At 41.3% G+C, this 22,559-nt stretch overlaps 1 protein-coding gene across 1 annotated transcript in view; it reads right to left on the bottom strand.

The window, feature by feature from the left end:
* Positions 1–14: 14 nt before the first annotated feature.
* Positions 15–22,559, bottom strand: part of LOC104118115 (protein NO VEIN) — a 30,662-nt gene continuing 8,117 nt past the window's right edge. The window contains exons 3-6 of the mRNA XM_070186117.1: positions 21,709–22,381; positions 20,859–20,957; positions 9,634–9,766; positions 15–1,375 (exon numbers count right to left, since the gene is read on the bottom strand). Coding sequence (XP_070042218.1) covers positions 30–1,375; positions 9,634–9,766; positions 20,859–20,957; positions 21,709–22,381 — 2,251 coding nt within the window. The 3' untranslated portion in view covers positions 15–29. The remainder of the gene's footprint in view (positions 1,376–9,633; positions 9,767–20,858; positions 20,958–21,708; positions 22,382–22,559) is intronic.

Below are 22,559 nucleotides of genomic sequence, written 5' to 3'. Positions count from 1 at the left end.
AAATCAAGCTCTGTGACTTTCAAGCATGATTATCCAGTAGACATTAACAAGTTAGTGGGAGAACAGGCACTCAATTTGTGTTTATCTTCAATCCATTCCACTATGCCCAGAGACATTCCAACTCGATGAAGCATAAGACGCTGCTCTATCCGTTCACATTCACCTAAGATAGCTGAAGGAGCATCTTTGACAAATGGTTGCATCCCTGCAAGCAAGATGTCTGCAGCAAAATGGCAAAACTCAACAGGCAGAAATCCCAGACAGTCTAGAACAAACCTAGATGCAAAAGGCCCAATGCTAGCAACCCTACTCCTCCTCACTAACTTGTTATGTATAGTCGATGTAGATTTATCTTGTATGAGCTGTCTGCATAAAGATGTGCCGTGCTTGAGGAAGTCTTGATTGACATGTGATTTTATTTCCTCATAATTTTTAGTTAAAACTTCAAATGCATGATGTGCATGGCATTTTAAGAGTGATTTAGGAACATGTTTTTCACCACCATATAAAACCAATAAAGATAACAGTTTGACAGCCGTATCAAAAGAGTTTCCTTGCAGAAATACATTTACAAAAGAATCAATAGTGGCTGAATGATCGAGACGGACAACCTTTCCACACGCAGTTACCAAACACAAGAATTCTTTGGTTTTTACATCATTCAACAGCCAACTGACAAGAGAACCAAGAGAAGGAGCAAAGACAATGTCCCAATGTGACCATAAGTTCAGATCTATCAACATTGGAGCATAAAGCAAGACCTTTATGGCATCTATCGACATCATTAAACGATCTCCATGTCCTCCATCATTATCCAAACCCGATTTCTTTAATATATTTTCATTACTACCCATTGTATATTCGTTGAGCAATGTTTCAGAGAATACAACAGATTTTAAAGTCATATTGCCTTTCTTTGCCTTCATAAAACCCTCTATATCTATCATTATGTCACTTCCAGCTACTTTTAAACAGACTAAAGGGAATTGCCTCATTAGTAACTCAGAAATCCTTCGCTTGTCAACTTTTTCATTCTCCCATAAACACTGTGAGGCCTGTGATAACAAAAGATCAAACTGACAATCAAACATTGAGGGTTCCAGAGGAGGCTTCTCATGCATGTCATTTGTTAAGAACCTTGGTAAAGTATTACTAAGCAGATGCATATTTTTCTCCAAGGGGGGCAAGATACTCCCGTGACCAAGTGACTTAAAATGCTTCACAGAGAACTGCTCTGTCAACCAAGATTCAAGCTTGTAAAACTTATTCAACAGGAAGAAGAACTTCTCATGGTATGAACTCGCAGAGGACAATGCATCATCACCACCATCAAAATAAGTGGAAATTTTACTGTGTATGTCCTCAAAGGTGACACCTACATAAACAAAACAATAGAAGGGTAAGCTTTCCAGTGGAAGAAGAGGTAAAAAGGAAACCCCAAAAGCATAATTGCGAAAACACAGAGCTTTGAGACTTTAATCATGTCATTAGCAGTATGAAGAGTTTAAAGACTTCTTTTTTCAATGGATACAAGTAAAACAAGTTCTGTTCTCATCTGAAAGCTAAGCTTAAACGGTTAGAAAGAGCATACTTTAATTACTTAATTATGTCTTAGCATGCCCTATCACATATGGATCTAATTCTTCATCATGGGCCGAACACGTGGAAATATTATTTTGCTTTTCGGCGGGCTGCGAGACACGCGGCGGAGTTAACACTAGGTTGGAGGTTTGAAGACAGAACCTGGAGTCTAATAGGACTAAGACAGAGTACTTGGAGTGCAAGTTCCGCGATGTAACTCATGAGGCAGATGTGGAAGTGAGGATTGATACACAAGTCATTCCGAAGGGAAGATGTTTCAAGTACCTTGAGTCAATAATCCAAGAAAACACAAGTCATTCTGAATGGAAGAAGTTTCAAGTATCTTGAGTCAATAATCCAAGAAAATAGGGAGATTGACGTGATGTCACACATCAAATTGGAGCGGAATGGATGAAATGAAGGCTCGCGTCCAGTGTCTTGTGTGATAAGAATGTGTCACCGAGACCTAAACGTAAGTTCTATAGAGTGGTTATTAGACCAACTCTGTTGTATGGGGAGTAGTATTGGCCAGTCAAGAACTTTCACGCTCATAAGATGAGAATAGCGGAAATGAAGATGTTGAGATGGATGGACGACAAAAAAGACGAGGTTTCTGTTGGAGGGTCCCTGACGCCCCGAGTCAAATGGAATTGAAAAGACTTTTTTTATATTTATAAACAAGGTGGCATCTCGAAAGTGCCGCTAGTCGGTTTAATCATGGAACGTCCAAAAAGCCTGGTCAAATGCGAACATTATTATTATAATAATATGCCCTAGAACATGTTATTGAATTGAGTGAGACGCCCGGAAATTGCGTAGATTGATTTGCTTGGGATTCCCTATTCAGGACAAGTTGGGAGAGGCCTCCTTGGTGGACAAGATGAGGGAAGCGAGGTTGAGATGGTTCGAGCATGTGAAGATGAGATGCACTGATGCCCCAGTGAAGAGGTGTGAGAGGTTGACAATGATGAGTCTATGGAGAGGTAAAGTTAGGTCGAAGAAGTATTGGGAAAAGGTGTTAGAAGGACATGACACATTTTCAGCTTACCGAGGACATGACCCGAGATAAAAGGATATGGAGGTCGAGGATTAGGTGTACAAGGTTAGTAGATAGTTGAGTTTGGGACACCATATCTGTTCCTTATTTTTCATATCAGTATTATTATTATTATCATCATTCTTGTAGTGTCATGTTCTTCGATTTATATTACTAAAATGTTGTTTCCTTTGCTTCGATTATTTTATTGCTTTGTTATTTTATTGTTGTTACTGTTTTTGTCTTCATTATTTTCAACATGGTTTCTTCACTACTGTTTTTCTTTTTCAAACATGATTTCTTGAGCCGAGGGTCTATCGGAAACAACCTCTCTACCACCACAAGGTAGGGTAAGGTCTGCGTACACACAATGTTATCAAAGGTGAAGAGCTCAAAAAAGCTCTAAGGTCTGTTGGGGCTTTAAGCGCAAATAAAGTGTGGGCTTTAATGAAAGAAAGGCGCAAATGGAGAAAAACTACAAATATGTATGTGTAGTCCAAGAATAATATCTATAAGCATGAATACCAATATATGGAGAAAGAAATTGACGAAAATTTACGATAAATTGAAATATCAATGGTTTAATGTCGCCTCTTCGAGATTACGCTCATTGGCAAGGAAAAGTATGCCTTAGAGCTTTGATGAAAACAATGAAGCGCTCGCTAAGCGATACGAAGCGCTCAACATGTTTTGAGCCTCGCTTTAGGGTTTAAGCGTGCCTTTGACAACACTGCGTACCCATTACCCACCTCAGACTTTACTTGTGAGAATACACTGGGTATGTTGTTATTGTTGTTGGGTGACTGCGTGACAACCAACACCTCTTGCTTGCTCAGAGATTATGTAAAGAAAATAGACATTGGACCTAACTAAACCTCAAAAGCTAGCTAATAAGGTGAAACTTGCCCAACACATATAAAGAGAGTGACTAACACATTCCCTCACATAATGCGGAAGAATTTAACCACCCTCGTCTCCTATATTGGGTTTGATATCTAGAGCGTTGATAATATAAGATGGGTGTCCAATATCCGATAACACAATAACGGGAATGGGGCCCGCCTTGATACTATATTGAAATAAGTAACAATTCCATCTAAAAATAGAAACATAAAGGTGCAACTTTTTTTTTAAAAGGTAGCATATTTGTATATTAAGACATGATTCTCTACATCAAAACATGATTCTCTACAAAAGACGTCTAATCTTCTAAACAAGTAGGGGCTATTTGAGTGTACCAAAAAGCGATCAAAGATAAAAGACTATTCTTAAGATGTGAAAAAGGAGACTCAATCCCCTCAAAGCTCTCATATTTCTCTCCCCCCAAACTATCCACATGAGAGCTAACGGGGCGAACTTCCACGCCTTTTGCTTTCTTCTTCTGCGGAAACCGGCCCAGCTATATAACATTTCCTTTACGGTGCTTGGCATCACCCATTGAACATCAAAAAGATTCAGGATTGCCCTCCACAAACCCGAGGACACAGGGCAATGCAACAAAAGATAATCAACTTCTTCCCCTGAGCTTTTACACATGTAGCACCAACTAACAAGTGTAATTCCTCGCTTTCGCAAATTTTCAGCAATCAAGATCACTCCCCCCGCCGCTAGCCATGCAAAAAGGCACACCTTCGTGGGCGCCTTAGGAATCCAGATCGAGGAGTATGAAAAAGTGATCTCCTCTCTCACCAACATACTCTGGTAATTTTACGGTGAACAAACCATCGCCACGCAACCCCCATCTCCAAGAATCAAAAGATGGCTGGGGCCTGTCTTGCCCATATAGCAGTGCCAACAAATCTTGGAGCTCCGCAACCTCCCAATCTTGCATGTTCCTTCTAAATGAGAGGTCTCATACTACCCCCTTCATGCTCCTTGCGAATCTGTTAGACCATCAATTCCTTCTGATTTGAAACTCTGAAGACGTGGGGAAAGAGACCCTCAGAGTATCCTCTCCACACCACCTGTGATTCCAAAAGTTGATTCTCCTTCCATCTCCCACCCTGTAAGTGATGTTGCCATTGAAGGCTTCTCAATTCTTCATGATGCCCCTCCACATGCCACCCGAAAGGAGCTGTGATTGCCTTGGTTCTCCAACCCCCTCCCGTGGAATCGTACTTTTCTACTATGACCTCCCTCCATAGAGCATGCTCTTCTACCTTGAATCTCCACAGCCACTTTCCCAACAAAACTCTGTTGAATACCCTAAGATCTTTTGCTCCAAGTCCACCCCACTTCTTTGGGGAAGTGACTGTCTACCAATTCACTAGATGAAACTTTCTAGTTCCATCTGCCGCATCTCAAAGAAAATTCCTTTGAAGTCGCTCCAGTTGGACAGGTAATAGGTGGCATACTCGATAAAGTGCTTTTAATAAGCACTTCCTTGCCGCCTTTTGACAAGTACCGTTTCTGCCAGCCTGCTAATCTTTTTTAAACCCTTTCGATCACTGGATTCCAAACCGTATTATCCTTATGCGAAGCGCCCAATGGGAGACACATGTAAGTAGTGGGAAGAGAGCCCACCTTACTTCTGAGAAGATAAGACAAAGCATCAATGTTAGCAACCTCACCCACCGGAAAAATCTCACACTTGCCGAGGTTGATTTTGAGTCCTGATACTATTTGAAACCACTGCAGGACCTGCTTCAGGTAGGTCAACTGATCACAGAAAACTAGGGTGTCATTCGCAAATAGCAAACGAGAGACTCTTCCGGCACTGAGCACCACGATCGGAGCTGCGAATCCTCTCAAGAAGCCTCCGCCCGCCGCACGATCCATCATTTTACTCAGAGCATCCATCACTAGAATGAATAGCATGGGGGGTAGGGGATCACCTTGCCTGAGACCCCTGGAGCTGCCAAAGTAACCACACGGGCTACCATTAACCATGACAGAGAATCTGACAGGATATGCACAACTTGATCCATCCCCTCCATCTTACCCCAAATCCCATCCGCATCATAATGAAATCCAGGAACTCCCAATTTACAGGTCGAAAGCCTTCTCAAGGTCCAACTTGCATAGTAAGCCGGGTTCTTTATTTTTCCTTCTGGAGTCTACAAGTTCATTTGCCACCAAAGCAGCATCCAGGATCTGCCTACCTTCCACAAACGTATTCTGGGAGGACGAAACAATCATGTCAAGAACCTTCTTAAGTCTGTTGGAAAGCACTTTAGAAATAATCTTGTAAATGCTCCCCACGAGACTAATAGGCCTGTAGTCTCTAATACAAGATGCACCTTCTTTCTTAGGCACAATAGTAATAAAGGAAGCATTGATACTTCTCTCGAAAACACCATTCACATGGAAGTATTCAATGGCTTCCATCAACTCCCCCTGATGGTGTCCCAAAAGAGCTGAAAGAAAGCCAAGGAGAAACCATCAGGCCCGGGGGCCTTATCACCAGCACAACTCGACACAGCCTCGTGCACCTCCTCCTCCTCGAAAACCCTTTTCTAGCCACTCGTTGTCTCCCTCCCCTATATGGTTGAACTCTATTCCCCCCAAAGTCGGCCTCCAACTAACTTCCTCTTTATATAAGTTCTCATAAAACCCCTCTATCGCCCTTTTTACCTCCTCCTCTCCCTCAATGCTCACCCCATCCACAACTAAGGACTCTATGAAGTTTCTCCTTCGATTTGCAACCACCACCCTATGGAAAATCTTGGTATTCGAATCCCCCTCCTTTAACCAGAGCGCCCTCGATTTTTGCCGCCAACTAGTCTCCTGATTCGTCTAGCTCCCTCAACCCTTCCCCTCTCTCTAATTCCCCCAATTCATGCATGAGCTCCCTCATTTTAACCTCTACCCTCCCAAAAACCTCCTATTCCAACTAATAATATCTCCCTTGAGCAATTTAAGTTTCTTCGAAAGACGGAATGAAGGTGTCCCTGATACCCCGTAGCTTGTCCACCATTCTTTCACTTTGTCACCAAATCCTGGCACTTTCAACCACATGTTCTCGAATCGGAAAGTAGCACGCACACCCCTCCCTCTGCATCCATCTAGCAAGATAGGCAAATGATCCGAAGTCAGCCTAGGTAAAGGAATCTGCAGCACATTCGTCACCAGCTCATCCCGAGAGGGCGATATTAGAAATCTATCAATTCTAGACCTTGAATTGGAATCCTCCGCTCTGGCCCAAGTAAACCTTTCCCCTGACAGAGGAAGATCAATGAGAAAGTGATCATTGATGAAGTCAGAAAACTCCTTCATGGCCCTCGAAATCAGACTACACCCTAATCTCTCCTCTGGGAATCTAATAGTGTTAAAATCTCCCCCTAGAACCCATGGAATGTCCCATTCCCCCGTAACATTGGCCAGTTCCTCCCAGAAAGACACCTTGGACCCTTCTCCTACCGGTCCGTACACTCCCCCAAATCCCCACTCCGCCCCACTCACTCTATCTTTGACAAGAGATGCTAAAGAAAAAACTCCCTTCTTAATCTCTTTTACCTCCAAGCTTCTATCATCCCACATAATAAGAATGCCCCCGGCACTTCACGCTACTGGGACCCGGTCATATTTCATCCAACTACCTCCCCAGACACTCCTCACAATCGCATCCGACAAAACTTCCATTTTGGTCTCCTGAAAACAAACTAGGTTGGCACCCCACTCTCTAACTCTCACTTTGATGATGGCCCTTTTGTTTGGGTCATTCATCCCCCTCACATTCCATGAAAGAATCTTAACTTCCATAAGTAACAATATCCCCATTCCCCCCCCCCTAGCCGAGCTCGAGCTCCCTTCCTCCCTGTCACGCACCCGGCCCCTTCTCTGGTACACCACTACATCTCCTAAATTATTTTGCTAATCACCTTGACCTAACTCCCTCCCTGCACCATCATAAAAAGACTATTGCTCAATCTCCCTCAACATTTCTAACACCCTATCTTCCTTCCCTTCAAAAGAAACACCTAAAAACTTCCCAAAATTTAATAGTTTATCCTCCATCCAGAAGGACATATCCCCTCCTCCAATCCGTGGCGAAATTAGACAGGCGTCTTCTATATATACCCTTTCCTTGCTCCTACTAGAGGAATACAAGACCGTAGCATTGCTAGCAATAGGAACGTTAGGTGCCTAAAAGATTTCGCCATTTCCTTAAAAGGCACCAACCTCTGAAATTAACATCCCGCTGCTATATGAATGGCCAGAAACGCCAGCAGGGTAACGGGGAGGAAGAGAGCATGGAACCCTTGGCGGCATATTAACTGGAATTACTGTTCCGGCACTAACATCAATTGGGGCAGGCGCAACAATCTCCTCAGAAAAAGGAGCTTGAAGTGTATCCTCAGCACGGCTAAGCACAGTAGAAGATGAGCGGGCGATGGAGGTGGGTCCATCAGTGGTGGGAGGCTGGGAATAACACCATCAGCTTCAGTCGGTCCTGCCCCTGAAACAGCGACCATCGAAGAGGGGCGCAGGTCACTAGAGTTTGGTGAAGAAATACCATTGTGTGAAGAGGACCGGCCAATTCTGCCATTCCAGCCCGCATCACTAACCCAGGGGCATTCACGTCTTTTCCTCCTGATAAAATTTTGTCTTCTTCTCCCAAATTCGAACCCCCCGTCTCTTCTCGATCTAACGTCTGATTCCGACTTAGTCCATTCGGTAAGTCCTCCCCTCCCTTCTATTTGACCTTCCCTTTTCTTCTGCCACTACCACAGGCATAAAGATAGGGCGAAATTCAGGGCTCAACCAAACCCTATAACTCAAGTAGCCATCTTCCACCACAGTGGAGACAGGGATTCTGCCCCCTTTCCTCACTCGCGAAAGATCGTGTAGGCTGCAAGTGACATCAATAAAACCCCCACAGATTTCCCCAATCTTCTTGAATAGGTCAAGACACCAAAGATGCATCGGGAGACCCACCATGTTGACCACCAATGTTTCGCCGTGAAAACGAGGGTCGAGACACCCATCGTGCTCCACCCATCTGTCTAGCTTTAAGAAGTTCCCATCGAACGACCTGTTTCCTCTGACAAGAATTTCTGAAGCTTGAGACTCGTCGACAAATCGAAAGAGATATTGCGTGTCCCCCAATTGCGATATTTTCAGCCCGTCCTTGACGTTCCATACCTCTGCTGCCCAGTTCCTAACAGCCTCCGGAGAACCAACCCATTTGGAGAAAGACCCAATCAGACAAGATTCCAAGAAACCCTTGCGCCTGAGAGTGTGCTCCTCAGACAACGAGAAGTGCGCCTCCTGCCTTACGTCGAGCTTTCGATGGCATCTTACCCCAAGTTCTAGGGATGGCTAAGAGGCAGCTTTGGTGAATGACATGTTTTCCAGCTTTCTAGATTCTAGGGAGAAGTAGGAGCTTCTCTCTCTAGAATCCAGCATATCTAAATTCGGCTGTCCCAAAATACTATCTATAGCTTCGGTGCTGCACGATGCCTGAAAAATCATAGAATGCTGCCAGAATCTGACGATTTTCGCCGGAAAATAGAAAAAATCTTCTGATTTAGGAAGAACTGGGATGGGTAGGCTTGGAAAAGCCTCGCGAAGAGGCTGACTGAAGAAGTAATGAGGTCTAGTCGAAAAAAGCCTCACCAATCGCCAGAAGATAGTGAAAGTCGTCAGAATTTGGAGATTCTTGGATGGGTAGGCTCGCAACAGCCTCGCGATGAGGCTGTTTGAAGAAGAAAAAGTGAGATCTGGCAGGGATAAGCCTCACGCGCCGGCGCGTGGCTGAGAAGTCACCGGAACTGGGCCGCGCGTGGGTGGTCGTACGCCGGATATTTTAACTGGGTTTTGGTCGCGATAGACTTGTCTCTCGGAGGGTGGTGGTACAATCCTAGGATTCATGGAAGAGAAACGTCTCGGAGAAAGTGCCTGAGAGCATTTACTATCATCTCTCCCTCATTTTTTTCTCTGATCAACATTCCCTTTTCTATCTTCAAGTACTGGCTGAAGGCATATGTGAGTTACATATGAGAACCTGAAGAGAGAATTCATAAAAAATTGTAACACCCTGCAGAAAATAAAAATCTTAGTGGTGTACAACTCACCACTTTCGCACACCAAGAGCTTTTCGGAATGATTGGTAGCATCCTTTTCAGGTGATTCAACCTCAATACGTTGGTGAAATGTATGGAGCTTATTATACAAACTATCCCACATTCCACATTTAATAGATGTGACCTGCAAAGTCATATTACAATCAAATAAGCAAAAGATATGGTAATAAAATCAAAGAAGTACAATGACATTAGGCACAAAATGAAGGAAAGTTATCAAAGGCGAAAAGTACAAAAAAGCTCTAAGGTCCATTGGGGCTTTAAGCGTGTAAGAAGGCACGGGAGAAAATATGTTATTGATATTAGATACTCATTATAATACAAGAGGTCTTATTTATAGCTATAGTCTACAAAGTACATATTACTCACATTCCAATGTGGGACTACACATAACTAACACTCCCTCTCAAGACGGTGCATACACATCATATGTACCGAGCTTGTTACACATGTAACTAATACGAGAACCAGTGAGAGACTTAGTGAAAATATCTGCTAGTTGATCATTCGACTTTACAAACTTTGTAACAATATCTCCTGAAAGTATTTTTTCTCTGACAAAGTGACAGTCGATCTCAATGTGTTTAGTACTCTCATGGAACACCACATTTGACGCAATATGAAGAGCAGCTTGGTTATCACACACCAGTTCTATCTTGCTGATTTCTCCGAACTTTAACTCCTTGAGCAACTGCTTGACCCAAACTAACTCACACGTTGCCATAGCCATGGCCCGATATTCGGCCTATAGATCGAGCAACTACACTATGTTTCTTGCTCTTCCACGAGACCAAATTACCTCCTACTAGAACACAATATTCAAACGTAGAACGTCTATCAAAAGGTGATCCTGCTCAATCAGCATCTGTGTACCCAACAATCTGTTTGTGGCCTTGATCCTCGAATAGTAATCCTTTGCCTGGAGCTGACTTTATATACCGAAGAATGCGAACAACTGCTTCCAAGTGAGAATCCATAAACTGACTTACAACACTCACCGGAAAAGAAATGTCAGGTCTAGTCATTGTGAGGTAATTCATTTGCCAACCAACCTCCTACATCTCGTAGGGTCTCTAAGAGGCTCCCCTTGTCCCGGCAGAAGATTAGCATTCGGATCCATAGGAGAGTCAATAGGTCTGCAACTCATCATTCCAGTCTCCTCAAGAATGTCTAAGGCATACTTCCGCTGTGAAATAACAATACCTGAGCTAGACTGAGCGACCTCAATACGTAAAAAATACTTCAATCTGCCCAGATCCTTAGTCTGGAAGTGCTGAAAGAGATACTGCTTCAGATTAGTAATATCATCCTGATTATTGCCAGTAATAACAATATCATCAACATAACCACTAGATAAATACACAGATTAGGAGCAGAATACCGATAAAACACAAAGTGATCAGTCTCACTACGAGTCATGCCGAACTCTTGAATAACTGTGCTGAACTTACCAAACCAAACTCGAGGGGACTGTTTCAAACCATATAGTGAACTGCGCAATCTGCACACAACCATTAAACTCCCCCTGAGCAACAAAACCAGGTGGTTGCTCCATATAAACTTTTTCCTCAAGATCACCGTGGAAAAAAGCATTCTTAATGTCTAACTGATAAAGAGGTCAATGACGTACAGTAGCCATGGACAAAAAGAGACGAACAAATGCTACTTTAGCCACGGGAGAGAAAGTATCACTATAATCAAGCCCAAAAATCTGAGTATATCCTTTTGCAACAAGACGAGCCTTAAGCCGATCAACATGGCCATCCGGGCCGACTTACCTGCAGGAAGAGGAACAAGCTCCCAAGTTCCACTCGCATGTAAAGTAGACATCTCGTCAATCATAGCATGTCGCCATCCTGGATGAGATAGTGCCTCACCTATAGACTTAGGGATAGAAACAATGGACAAATATGATATAAAAAGCATAATAAGGTGATGACAGACAATGATAACTTAAACCGACATAATGAGTATTAGGATTAAGTGTGGATCGTACACCTTTGCGGTGTGCAATTGGTTGACTGAGAGGAGACAAGTCCGCAGCGTGAATCACCTGGGCCTGATGCTGGACGTGGCGATGATAAGTCAAGAGTGGTGGAGCTGCAGAAGGTGGAACTGGATTATGTGGAGTAACTGGAGCTACAACTGGAGTTGTAGGTGGAGGAACTGGAGCTGTAGGTGATGGAACTGGAGCTATAGGTGGTGGAGCTACAACTGGAGCTGTAGGTGGTGGAGTTGGAGTGACTGAATCTCCAAAAGATGAAACTGGTAGTACCTCAAAAATATCTAAGTGATGACCTGAACCTGTGAAGTATGATTGGGTTTCAAAGAAGGTAACATTAGCGGACATAAGGTACCGCTGGAGGTCAGGAGAGTAGCATCGATACCCCTTTTGTGTTCTCGAGTAACCCAGAAATACGCACTTAAGAGCACGAGGAGCTAACTTATCTGTTCCTGAAGTAAGGTTATGGACAAAACAAGTGCTTCCAAAGATACGGGGTGGAAGAGAGAACAAAGGTAAGTGGGGAAACATGACAGAGAATGGAATTTGGTTCTGGATAGCTGAAGATGGCATACGATTAATAAGATAGCAAGATGTGAGAATTGCATCCCCCCTAAAACGCAACGGAACATTAGATTGTATGAGTAGAGTACGAGCAGTTTCAATAAGATGTCTATTCTTTCTTTCAGCTACCCCATTTTGTTGAGATGTGTACGGACAAGATGTTTGATGAATAATCCCATGAGATTTCATAAACTGCTGAAATGGGGAAGACAAATACTCTCGGGCATTATCACTACGAAATGTGCGAATAGAAACCCCAAATTGATTTTGAATTTCAGCGTGGAAGGTCTGGAAAATAGAAAACAGCTCAGATTGATTTTTTATCAAAAATATCCAAGTGCACATGGAATAATCATCAATGAAACTGACAAAGTAGCAGAATCCCAAGGTGGAACTGACCCGACTAGGACCCAAAACATCTGAATGGACTAAAGTAAAGGTGACTCTGCTCAATTATCAAGACGCCGAGGGAAATGGGAGCGAGTATGCTTACCGAGCTGACATGACTCACACTCTAGAGCTGACAAGTGAGATAAACCAGATACCATTTTCTAAAGTTTTGACAAACTGGGATGTCCCAACAGTTTATGTAATAAATCTGGTGAATCAGTAACAGGACAAGTTGTTGAAGAAAGACAAGATGTGAGTAGGGGTGGGCATCCGAAAAAAACGGCCGAACCGAAAATTTCGGTTTATTAGGTTTCGATTTTTCGGTTTATTCGGTCGGTTTGCGGTTTAAAATTTTAAAAACTTCGGTGTTCGGTTCGGTGGTCGGTTTTCGGTTAAACCGAAAAATCGAATTTCGGTAGAGGTAGGCTTGAGAATCTCCAGTGAATGAATGAATGGGCAGTTTGCTGGTGAGACGGCTAAGCTGCTACTGAAGCTCGAGAAAAACCCTAGCAGTGGTGGCGGCGGAGTCTGCCTTTGTTTATATAGCTAGGGTTTTGATAAAGTATGATTAATGTCATAAATGTCCCTCTTCTTTATTTTGGAGCGTGAATGCCCCATATTGTTTTGATAAGTGCAGGATGGACCTTACATGTTAATTACGGTGTGGTAGGTAATAAATAAAGAGAGGGATATTTTTTGCTAGAAAAACCGAATTTGAAATAGAGTGAATGGGTAGTTTGTTGTTCTACCCAATATTTCTAGCTATGTTTTTCGCTATTGACAGTAGAAGCACTTGCACCGGCTGCAAAAAGTAATCTATTTTCGTTGTTTCGTACTATTTTTGCCATGGCTTGAAGCCGAAAACCGAACCGAATTTGAATAAACCGAACCGAAGTTATTATGGTTCGGTTTTGGTTATTAAATTCACAAACCGAAAACCGAATTAACCGAAATTCTACAAAACCGAACCGAATCGAACCGACTGATACTCAGCCCTAGATGTGAGTCCATGTGATTTAGCAAGGATAAAGTAATAAAGTCCGTTTGATTCACGCCCGGTACCAATGATCTGCCCCGTACTGTGTTCCTGTATAAAAATATGGTCATCAAGAAATAAAACAGCGCATTTAAGTGATTTGGCTAAGCGACTAACAACTATGAGATTAAAAGGACTATTTGGAACATAAAGGACTGAATCTAAAGGTAAGGAAGGAAGTGGGCTTGCTTGACCTATTGCAGTTGCCATGGTTTGAGACCCATTAGCCATTGTGACTCTTAGAAGAGATTGAGAATACGAAATAGTAGTGAAAAGAGATTTGTTACCAGAAATATGATCTGATGCACCTGAATCAATGACCCAAGACTCAGAGGATAAAGATTGGGAGAAACAAATCACACTATTACCTGTTTGAACAACAGAAGCTATCTCAGAAGATGTCTGCTTACGTGCTTTGTACTGAAGGAACTCAATATAATATGCTAATGAAACCATCCGACTATTCAAAGCATCGGTTCCCATGTCGCTACAATTTGTAGTAGTAGTAGTAGGGTTAACTTGAAATAGTGGAAATAAGTAACTATTGTGAGAAAACTGAAGAAATAGCTTGAAAAACACTGTTTACAGAAGGAAAATAGAACATTGTTCACGCCGGAAACACTATAGCTCGCCGGAAAATTGCAAAGTTGTCGGAATTTGTCAGGGATAGCACTGGTCGACTCGGAATTTCTGTGCGAGTAAGCTTTCCTGAAGGAAGATCGTCGGAATCTGGCTGTAAGAGTCTCACGCGCTCGGCGCGTGCACAGATCTCCGCCGGAAAATTTGAACTCTGTCCGGCGCGTGAGGGCGTGTGGGTTTGAGTTTTCCGGTGGGATTTTCTGGAGTTTGGTCACGGGATTACGGCGGACCTTGTGGTGGTGTTGGTTTGTTCACAACACTTATAAATAGTGACTTTGACGCAACAGTCTCTTAGGTAACCGGAAAATTGCACGGTGACCGAGTTCTTTCTTCCCGGATGTCCCTGGAATGACGCACAACGATCTTTTCTCCCTGAAACTCTGATACCATGTGAGAAGGCACGGGAGAAAATATGTTATTGATATTAGATACTCAATATAATACATGAGGTCTTATTTATAGCTATAGTCTACAAAGTACATATTACTCACATTCCAATGTGGGACTACACATAACTAACAAAGCGCAAAGTGCATATAAAGTGTGGGCTTTAATAAAAAAAAGGCGCAATGGGAGAAAAAGTAAAAATATGCATGTAGTCCAAGACTAATCACTATAAGCATGAATAACAAATATATAGACAAAGAAATTGAAAAATAAATCACGATAAAGTGAAATATCAATTGTTTAAGGTCGCTTTTTAAGGATTACACTCATTGGCAAGGAAAAGTATGTCTTAGAGTTTTGATGCGACACTAAAGCGCCCACAAAGCGAGACGAAGCGCTCAACGTGTTTTGAGCCTCGCTTCAGGGATTAAGCGCGCTTTTGACAACACTGCAATACACCCACTGAATCATATAGAAAAGTTTAAACGGTTAGAGAGATGATATATAACTGTTTCAATAGGTCTCCAACACGTCCCCTCACAAACAAGCCTAATTCTTTTGTCGAGTCATGCACGTAAAAATATTTTTTGTTGGATTAGTGGCGGTAAAACTAAAACACAAGACCTTTGCTTGCAATGACACCATGTGGAATTGTGTGAAGCGCATCATCTAAAAGTTTAAGTGGTTAGAAATTGACTACATTTACTTTATTGTTTAAAAATATGCAACACACCTGAAAGATATATGTCATGTTACAACCGCTGAGGCAGTATAAGTTCTTAAAGAAACACAGAAATTCTTCCTCCACCTTCAGTTCAAATTTAAATAAAATCACAATTAGGAAAAAAAACATGGAAAAGATTAAGGGTAAAAAATATATTACTGAAATAGCAAAACTAGCTTCTTTTTTTGATTTTTTTTTTTTGTGTGTAGAGGTCTTTCAACTACTGCATGTCAGATAATTCCCCCACACCCCCTACACCACACAAAAAAAAGAGAAATAGTTTCATCTTCTTTTTGACAAGCCAACAGAAAGTGCAATTCTAGGGAACCACACGACGTTATGATGTAGCTCGAGAGAAAAGACACCATATTATCACCCTCCACTTCCAACCAAGAGGTTGTGAGTTCGAGTCACCCCAAGAGCAAGGTGAGAGTTCTTGGAGGGAGGGAGCCGAGGGTCCATCGGAAACAACCTCTCTACCCCAAGGTAGGGGTAAGATCTGCGTACACACTACCCTCCCCAGACCCCACTAGTAGAATTATACTGGGTTGTTGTTGTTGTTGTACAAGCATGTTCGGTATCATCATATTCATCTACATCGATGCCTTAACAAGTGATATATCATTCTGCCCGCTACATTCATCGATTAGTGCTACCTCCATTAAAACAAGAGTGCATTGGCATAGAAGCACATGCATTAGCTCTTTGGACTTGCACTGAAGCACCGCCTAAGTGGCTGAACAGCTCGTGTTGCATAGAATTTTAAGGCTGAAACGCAGCTCAATTTGCCTTAATAAAAGTGAGATTTTACAACTCATCAATTACTAAAAAATCATATCATCCACTCAATTCTTTAACATCAACCAATCCTTTTTTCAAAACATTCAAGCTTAGGCCAATGGGTCTCAAACCATGGCAATTACAATAGGTCAAGCAAACCTACTTCTATCCTTACCTTTAGATTCAGTTCCTTATGTTCCCAGTAGTCCTTCTAATCTCATAGCCGTTAGTCGCTTTGCCAAATCACTTAAATGTGTTGTTTTATTTGTTGAGGACCTTGTTTTTATACAGGAACGCAGTACGGGGCGGATCATTGGTACTGGGCGTGAATCAAATGGACTTTATTACCTTATCCTTGCTAAATCACATCGACTTACATCTTATATTCCTTCAAACGCAGCTCAATTTGCCTTAATAAAAGTGAGATTTTACAACTCATCAATTACTAAAAAATCATATCATCCACTCAATTCTTTAACATCAACCAATCCTTTTTTCAAAACATTCAAGCTTAGGCCAATGGGTCTCAAACCATGGCAATTACAATAGGTCAAGCAAACCTACTTCTATCCTTACCTTTAGATTCAGTTCCTTATGTTCCCAGTAGTCCTTCTAATCTCATAGCCGTTAGTCGCTTTGCCAAATCACTTAAATGTGTTGTTTTATTTGTTGAGGACCTTGTTTTTATACAGGAACGCAGTACGGGGCGGATCATTGGTACTGGGCGTGAATCAAATGGACTTTATTACCTTATCCTTGCTAAATCACATCGACTTACATCTTATATTCCTTCAACAACTTGTCCTGTTACTGATTCACCAGATTTATTACATAAACGGTTGGGACATCCCAGTTTGTCAAAACTTCAGAAAATGGTACCTGGTTTATTTCACTTGTCCACTCTAGAGTGTGAGTCATGTCAGCTCGGTAACCATACCCACACCCATTTCCCTCGGCGTATTGATAATCGAGCAGTCACCTTTTACTTTAGTACATTCAGATGTTTGGGGTCCTAATCGGGTCAGTTCTACCTTGGGATTCCGCTACTTTGTCAGTTTCACTGATGATTATTCAGTGTGTACACTGAAATTCAAAATCAATTTGGGGTTTTTATCCACACATTTCGTAGTGATAATGCCCTAGAGTATTTGTCTTCCCTATTTCAGCAGTTTATAAACTCTCGTGGGATTATTCATCAAACATCTTGTACGTACACATCTCAACAAAATGGGGTAGCAGAAAGAATAGACATCTTATTGAAACTGCTCGTACCTTACTTGTACAATCTCATGTTCCGTTGCGTTTTTGGGGGGATGCAGTTCTTACATCTTAATATCTTATTAAGCGTATGCCATCGTCAGCTATCCAGAATCAAGTTCCATTCTATGTCTTGTATCCCTACTCACCTTTGTTCTCTCTTCCACCCCGTGTCTTTGGAAGCACGTGTTTTGTTCATAACCTTACTCTAGGAAAAGATAAGTTAGCTCCCCGTGCTCTTAAGTGCGTATATATGGGTTACTCGAGAACGCAAAAGGGGTATCGATGTTATTCTCCTGACCTCCTGCGGTACCTTATGTCCGCTGATGTTACCTTCTTTGAAACTCAATCATACTTCACAGGTCCAGGTAATCACTTAAATATTTTTTAGGTGCTACCAGTTTCATCTTTTGGAGATTCGGTCACTATCTCCAATTCATCTTCCTCTACAACTCCAGCACCACCACCTATAGCTCAAGTTCCACCACCTAGTCCAGTTCAACCTTTTATAGCTCCACCACTCTTGACTTATCATCGTCGTCCACGTCCAGCATCAGGCCCAGGTGATTCACGCCCTGCATCAGATTCTACACCTACTGCGGACTTGTCTCCTCTCAGTCAACCAATTGCACACCGCAAAGGTGTACGATCCACACTTAATCCTAATCCCCATTATGTCGGTTTAAGTTATCATTGTCTGCCATCACCTCATTATGCTTTTATATCATATTTGTCCATTGTTTCTATCCCTAAGTCTACAGGTGAGGCACTATCTCATCCAGGATGGCGACATGCTATGATTGACGAGATGTCTACTTTACATGTGAGTGGCACTTGGGAGCTTGTTCTTCTTCCTTCAGGTAAGCCTATTGTTGGTTGGCGTTGGGTTTATGCAGACAAAGCCGGCCCGGATGGCCAGGTTGATCAGCTTAAGGCTCGTCTTGTTGCAAAAGGATACACTCAGATTTTTGGGCTTGATTATAGTGACACTTTCTCTCCCGTGGCTAAAGTAGCATTTGTTCGTCTCTTTTTGTCCATGGTTGTTGTACGTCATTGGCATCTTTATCAGTTAGACATTAAGAATGTTTTTCTCCACGGTGATCTTGAGGAAGAAGTCTAGTGGTCATGTATGCCGATCTCGCAGGTCACTATATGGTTTGAAACAGTCCCCTCGAGCTTGGTTTGGTAAGTTCAGCACAGTTATTCAGGAGTTCAGCATGACTCGTAGTGAAGCTGATCACTCTGTGTTTAATCGGCATTTTGTTCCTAATCTGCGTATTTATCTAGTGGTTTATGTTGATGATATTGTTATTACTGGCAATGATCAGGATAGTATTACTAATCTGAAGCAACATGTTTTTCAGCACTTCTATACTAAGGATCTAGGCAGATTGAAATATTTTCTAGGTATTGAGGTCGCTCAGTCTAGATCAGGCATTGTTATTTCACAGTGGAAGTATGCCTTAGACATTCTTGAGGAGACTGGAATGATGAGCTGCAGACCTGTTGACACTCTTATGGATCTGAATGCTAAGCTTCTGCCATGACAGGGGAGCCTCTTAGAGATCCTACAAGATAAAGGAGGTTGGTTGGCAAATTGAATTACATTACAGTGACTAGACCTGACATTTCTTTTCCGGTGAGTGTTGTAAGTCAATTTATGGATTCTCCCTATGATAGTCACTGGGATGCAGTTGTTCGTATTCTTCGATATATAAAGTCAGCTCCAGGCAAAGGATTACTATTCGAGGATCGAGGCCACGAGTAGATTGTTGGGTACACAAATGCTGATTGGGCAGGATCACCTTCTGATAGACATTCTACGTCTGGATATTGTGTTCTAGTAAGAGGTAATTTGGTCTCTTCGAAGAGCAAGAAACAGAATATAGTTGCTCGATCTAACGTCGAAGCAGAATATCAAGCCATGGCTATGGCAACGTGTGAGCTAGTTTGGGTCAAGCAGTTGCTCAAGGAGTTGAAGTTCGGAGAAATCAGCAAGATGGAACTGGTGTGATAATCAAGATGCTCTTCATATTGCGTCAAATCATGTGTTCCATGAGAGGACTAAACACATTGAGATTGACTGTCACTTTGTCGGAGAAATACTCTCGGGAGATATTGTTACAAAGTTTGTGAAGTCGAATGATCAGCTAGCAGATATTTTCACTAAGTCTCTTACTGGTTCTCGTATTAGTTACATATGTAACCAGTGTTTTTGAGAGCGAGAAGCGCAAAAAAGCGACAGGGGCTCGCCTCGCTTCAAAAGCGAAGCGCACGCTTCAGTGAAGTGAAACGCAATTCTTAAATAAACTAAAAAAATAACATATATATATATATATATATATATATATATATATATATATATATATATATATTATTTAATTTTATAAACTGAAATACACATTAAAAATCAAATAAACTGAAAATATAACACATATATATATATATATATAATATTATAAACTGAAATACACATTAAAAATCAAATAAACTGAAAATATAACACACACACACACATATATATATATATATATATATATATATATATATATATAAAATTAATTTTATAAACTGAAATACATATAAAATTAATCAAGAAAATATAACATATATATAATAATTAATTTTATAAACTAAAATACACATTAAAAAAATCAAATAAACTGAATATATATATATATATATAATAATTAATTTTATAAACTAAAATACATATTAAAATTAATAAATAAGAAGAATAAAAGGGGAAAATAAACCAGCGCCTGCCCTAGCTGTGCGTTGGAGGAGAAAAACTGAAAATAAGAAAAATTACCTGGAGGTTGAAACCCTAGCTGGATGTTGCTGCTAACGTTGGGAAGGAGAAAGAATGGTCTTTTCACTTTTGGTCTGTTTTGTATAATAAAAACAAAGACCCAAACTTTTTTTAAAAAAAATGACCCCTCTGAACAGAAGCGAGCGCTTCTCGCTTCTGATGGTCGGGTCGCCTCAATTAGGAAAAAGCGACGGCTTCTCGCTTCGCCTCACTTCTCGCTTAAAGCAACGAAGCGCTCGCTTTTCAAAACACCGTCTGTAACAAGCTCGGTACATATGATTTACATGCACCGGCTTGAGGGGAGTGTTAAATAGCTAGTCATGTATAGTGTCCCACATTGGGAAGTAGATACCTATTATGTAATCACTGTATATAAATAGGGCGTTGTACAACACTTTAGATAATCAATAATATTAATTTTTCTCCTTCAGAATACTTAATTGATGATTTCAAGCAGCTAAAAGAGAGGCGCCTAAACAAACGCCTATCACAAAAGAGAATTCCTGGATTTGAGATGGGTTTACTTAAAATAGAAGAAATACATATTCTCCATGAGCATAAAGCAGAATTCCCTCAGCTGTCTTATGGCTAATTAATTACTTATAAAAAGGATCAGTTAACTTACAGCAACTTGAAGCAACCCACAAAATGGATATGATGAAAACAATCTTGTCATTTTAGTTTTCTTCCTTGCCTTATAGAACTGAAGCATCCTCTGGAAAACCTGAAATGGAAAGAAAAAATGACTGAAGATCAGCATGTGTTTACAATGGTCTTGGCGAAATACCAAAAACATGCGAAGAGAAGCCAGAAAGCAACAACCATCTATTCTAGTATGCTATGGCAGCTGTTTTTAAACATGGTGGGACTTTGTTGGGCAATGTCAATAACTGTATCTGATTTGCACTGGGGTAGGAAAAATTGTAGAACATATCCCTGCTTGCATTTAGTGGACTGTGTGGAGGAAAAGTAATTCCAGGCGTTTTGAAGATAAAGCCAACTCCATTCAGAAAATCAAGTTTTGTTTACTTTTTGGTGTAAAGTAGATTTTATAAATGACGCAGAATCAGTGCTAGAGGCCAAAGATTCCCTACAAATTTACAAAAGGGTATATTTGCTTTTTGCTCTATAAACAGCCCTAAAGCACTAAGAGAGTGCTGGATCAGCAGGAACTTTATCTTTCACAAAAGAGTTTAAGTTGTTAGAGCTTAAATGGAAGTAGGTCCAAATGTGTAGAGAAAGTTACTTTCTCGAAGACTTGAACTTCTTTTAGGTATAAAGTGGATACCCTAACACCTTTTTGGTAGTACATATGTGCAAGTCTTGAATCTGGAATAGTTTTTCTTTTTGCAAAAGTAGACAAAAACAGCAACCCAATATAAAGGGTAGACCAGTTATTTGGAGACAGCATCAGTTCAAAGTGATGTATGATAAGTTCATTCTCTGCTAGATAAGAAGCAACTGCATAAATGTACCTCATCTACACCGTTTGTCCGACATGCCTCTCTCCATGTGTTAACGAAAATCTTAATTGAATCATCACCATTTGAAAAATCATTTGTACCATCGGATTCTTCATTCCACCTCTGAGAAAGTTTTAACCCCTTTTTATTCCTGCGAGTAAAAAGCTCTGCCCGATCCACATCTCTTTTGGGTGCTTTTTTGGGTAAAGCCATGGAACTCTGAGCATCATCATGTTTCCTTTTACTCTTGGATTGCCGAATATCCTTACTGTATCCAGCACTGCCACTAGCAGTAGTTAAGCCAAGATCAACTTCAGCTTTCAATCCCAGCCGCATCATTTCTTCAGATGCTGATAGGTTAGGACAGGTGGTTGGTCTGTCCAAACTTTTGGTGTTTCCAGCTGGGCTTCGTGCAGCACTTTCATCCTGATCATCACCACTGCTCTCATATTCTGAAATTGATATAAACCTTGTGTGCTTACCACAAAAATTTTCCTCAGCTGAGGTAAATGATTTGATACGTTCGGACATGGCATTGAAATGCTCATCCAACTGCTTCTTCTGTGCAGATAGGAGAGGGCGATTCCAGGTATATTTGCTGGATTCTTTTTTCATACTATATTTGTTAATGGAGCTAGTTTCGAACTGCCTTGCTTGCCTGAGAAATTTAATATGCATCCTGAAGCTGAAACGCACAAGGAAGAAACATGGATGAGGAATATGAATGATCAGATTTTGCTGAAAACAGAACATAAATGCCACAGCCATATCAACTATTACATGTCCCAAAATCAGTCAGCAGCAGCTGTAGAAGAAGCATGAGAAACACGTGTTAACATGAGCTAGACTATATCTTAAAGGTT

The sequence above is a fragment of the Nicotiana tomentosiformis genome, chromosome 9 (assembly GCF_000390325.3).
Source record: "Nicotiana tomentosiformis chromosome 9, ASM39032v3, whole genome shotgun sequence".
Lineage (NCBI taxonomy): Eukaryota > Viridiplantae > Streptophyta > Magnoliopsida > Solanales > Solanaceae > Nicotiana > Nicotiana tomentosiformis.
Note: the sequence above shows the minus strand (reverse complement) of the source record. Positions and strands in the feature narration are given on the sequence as shown.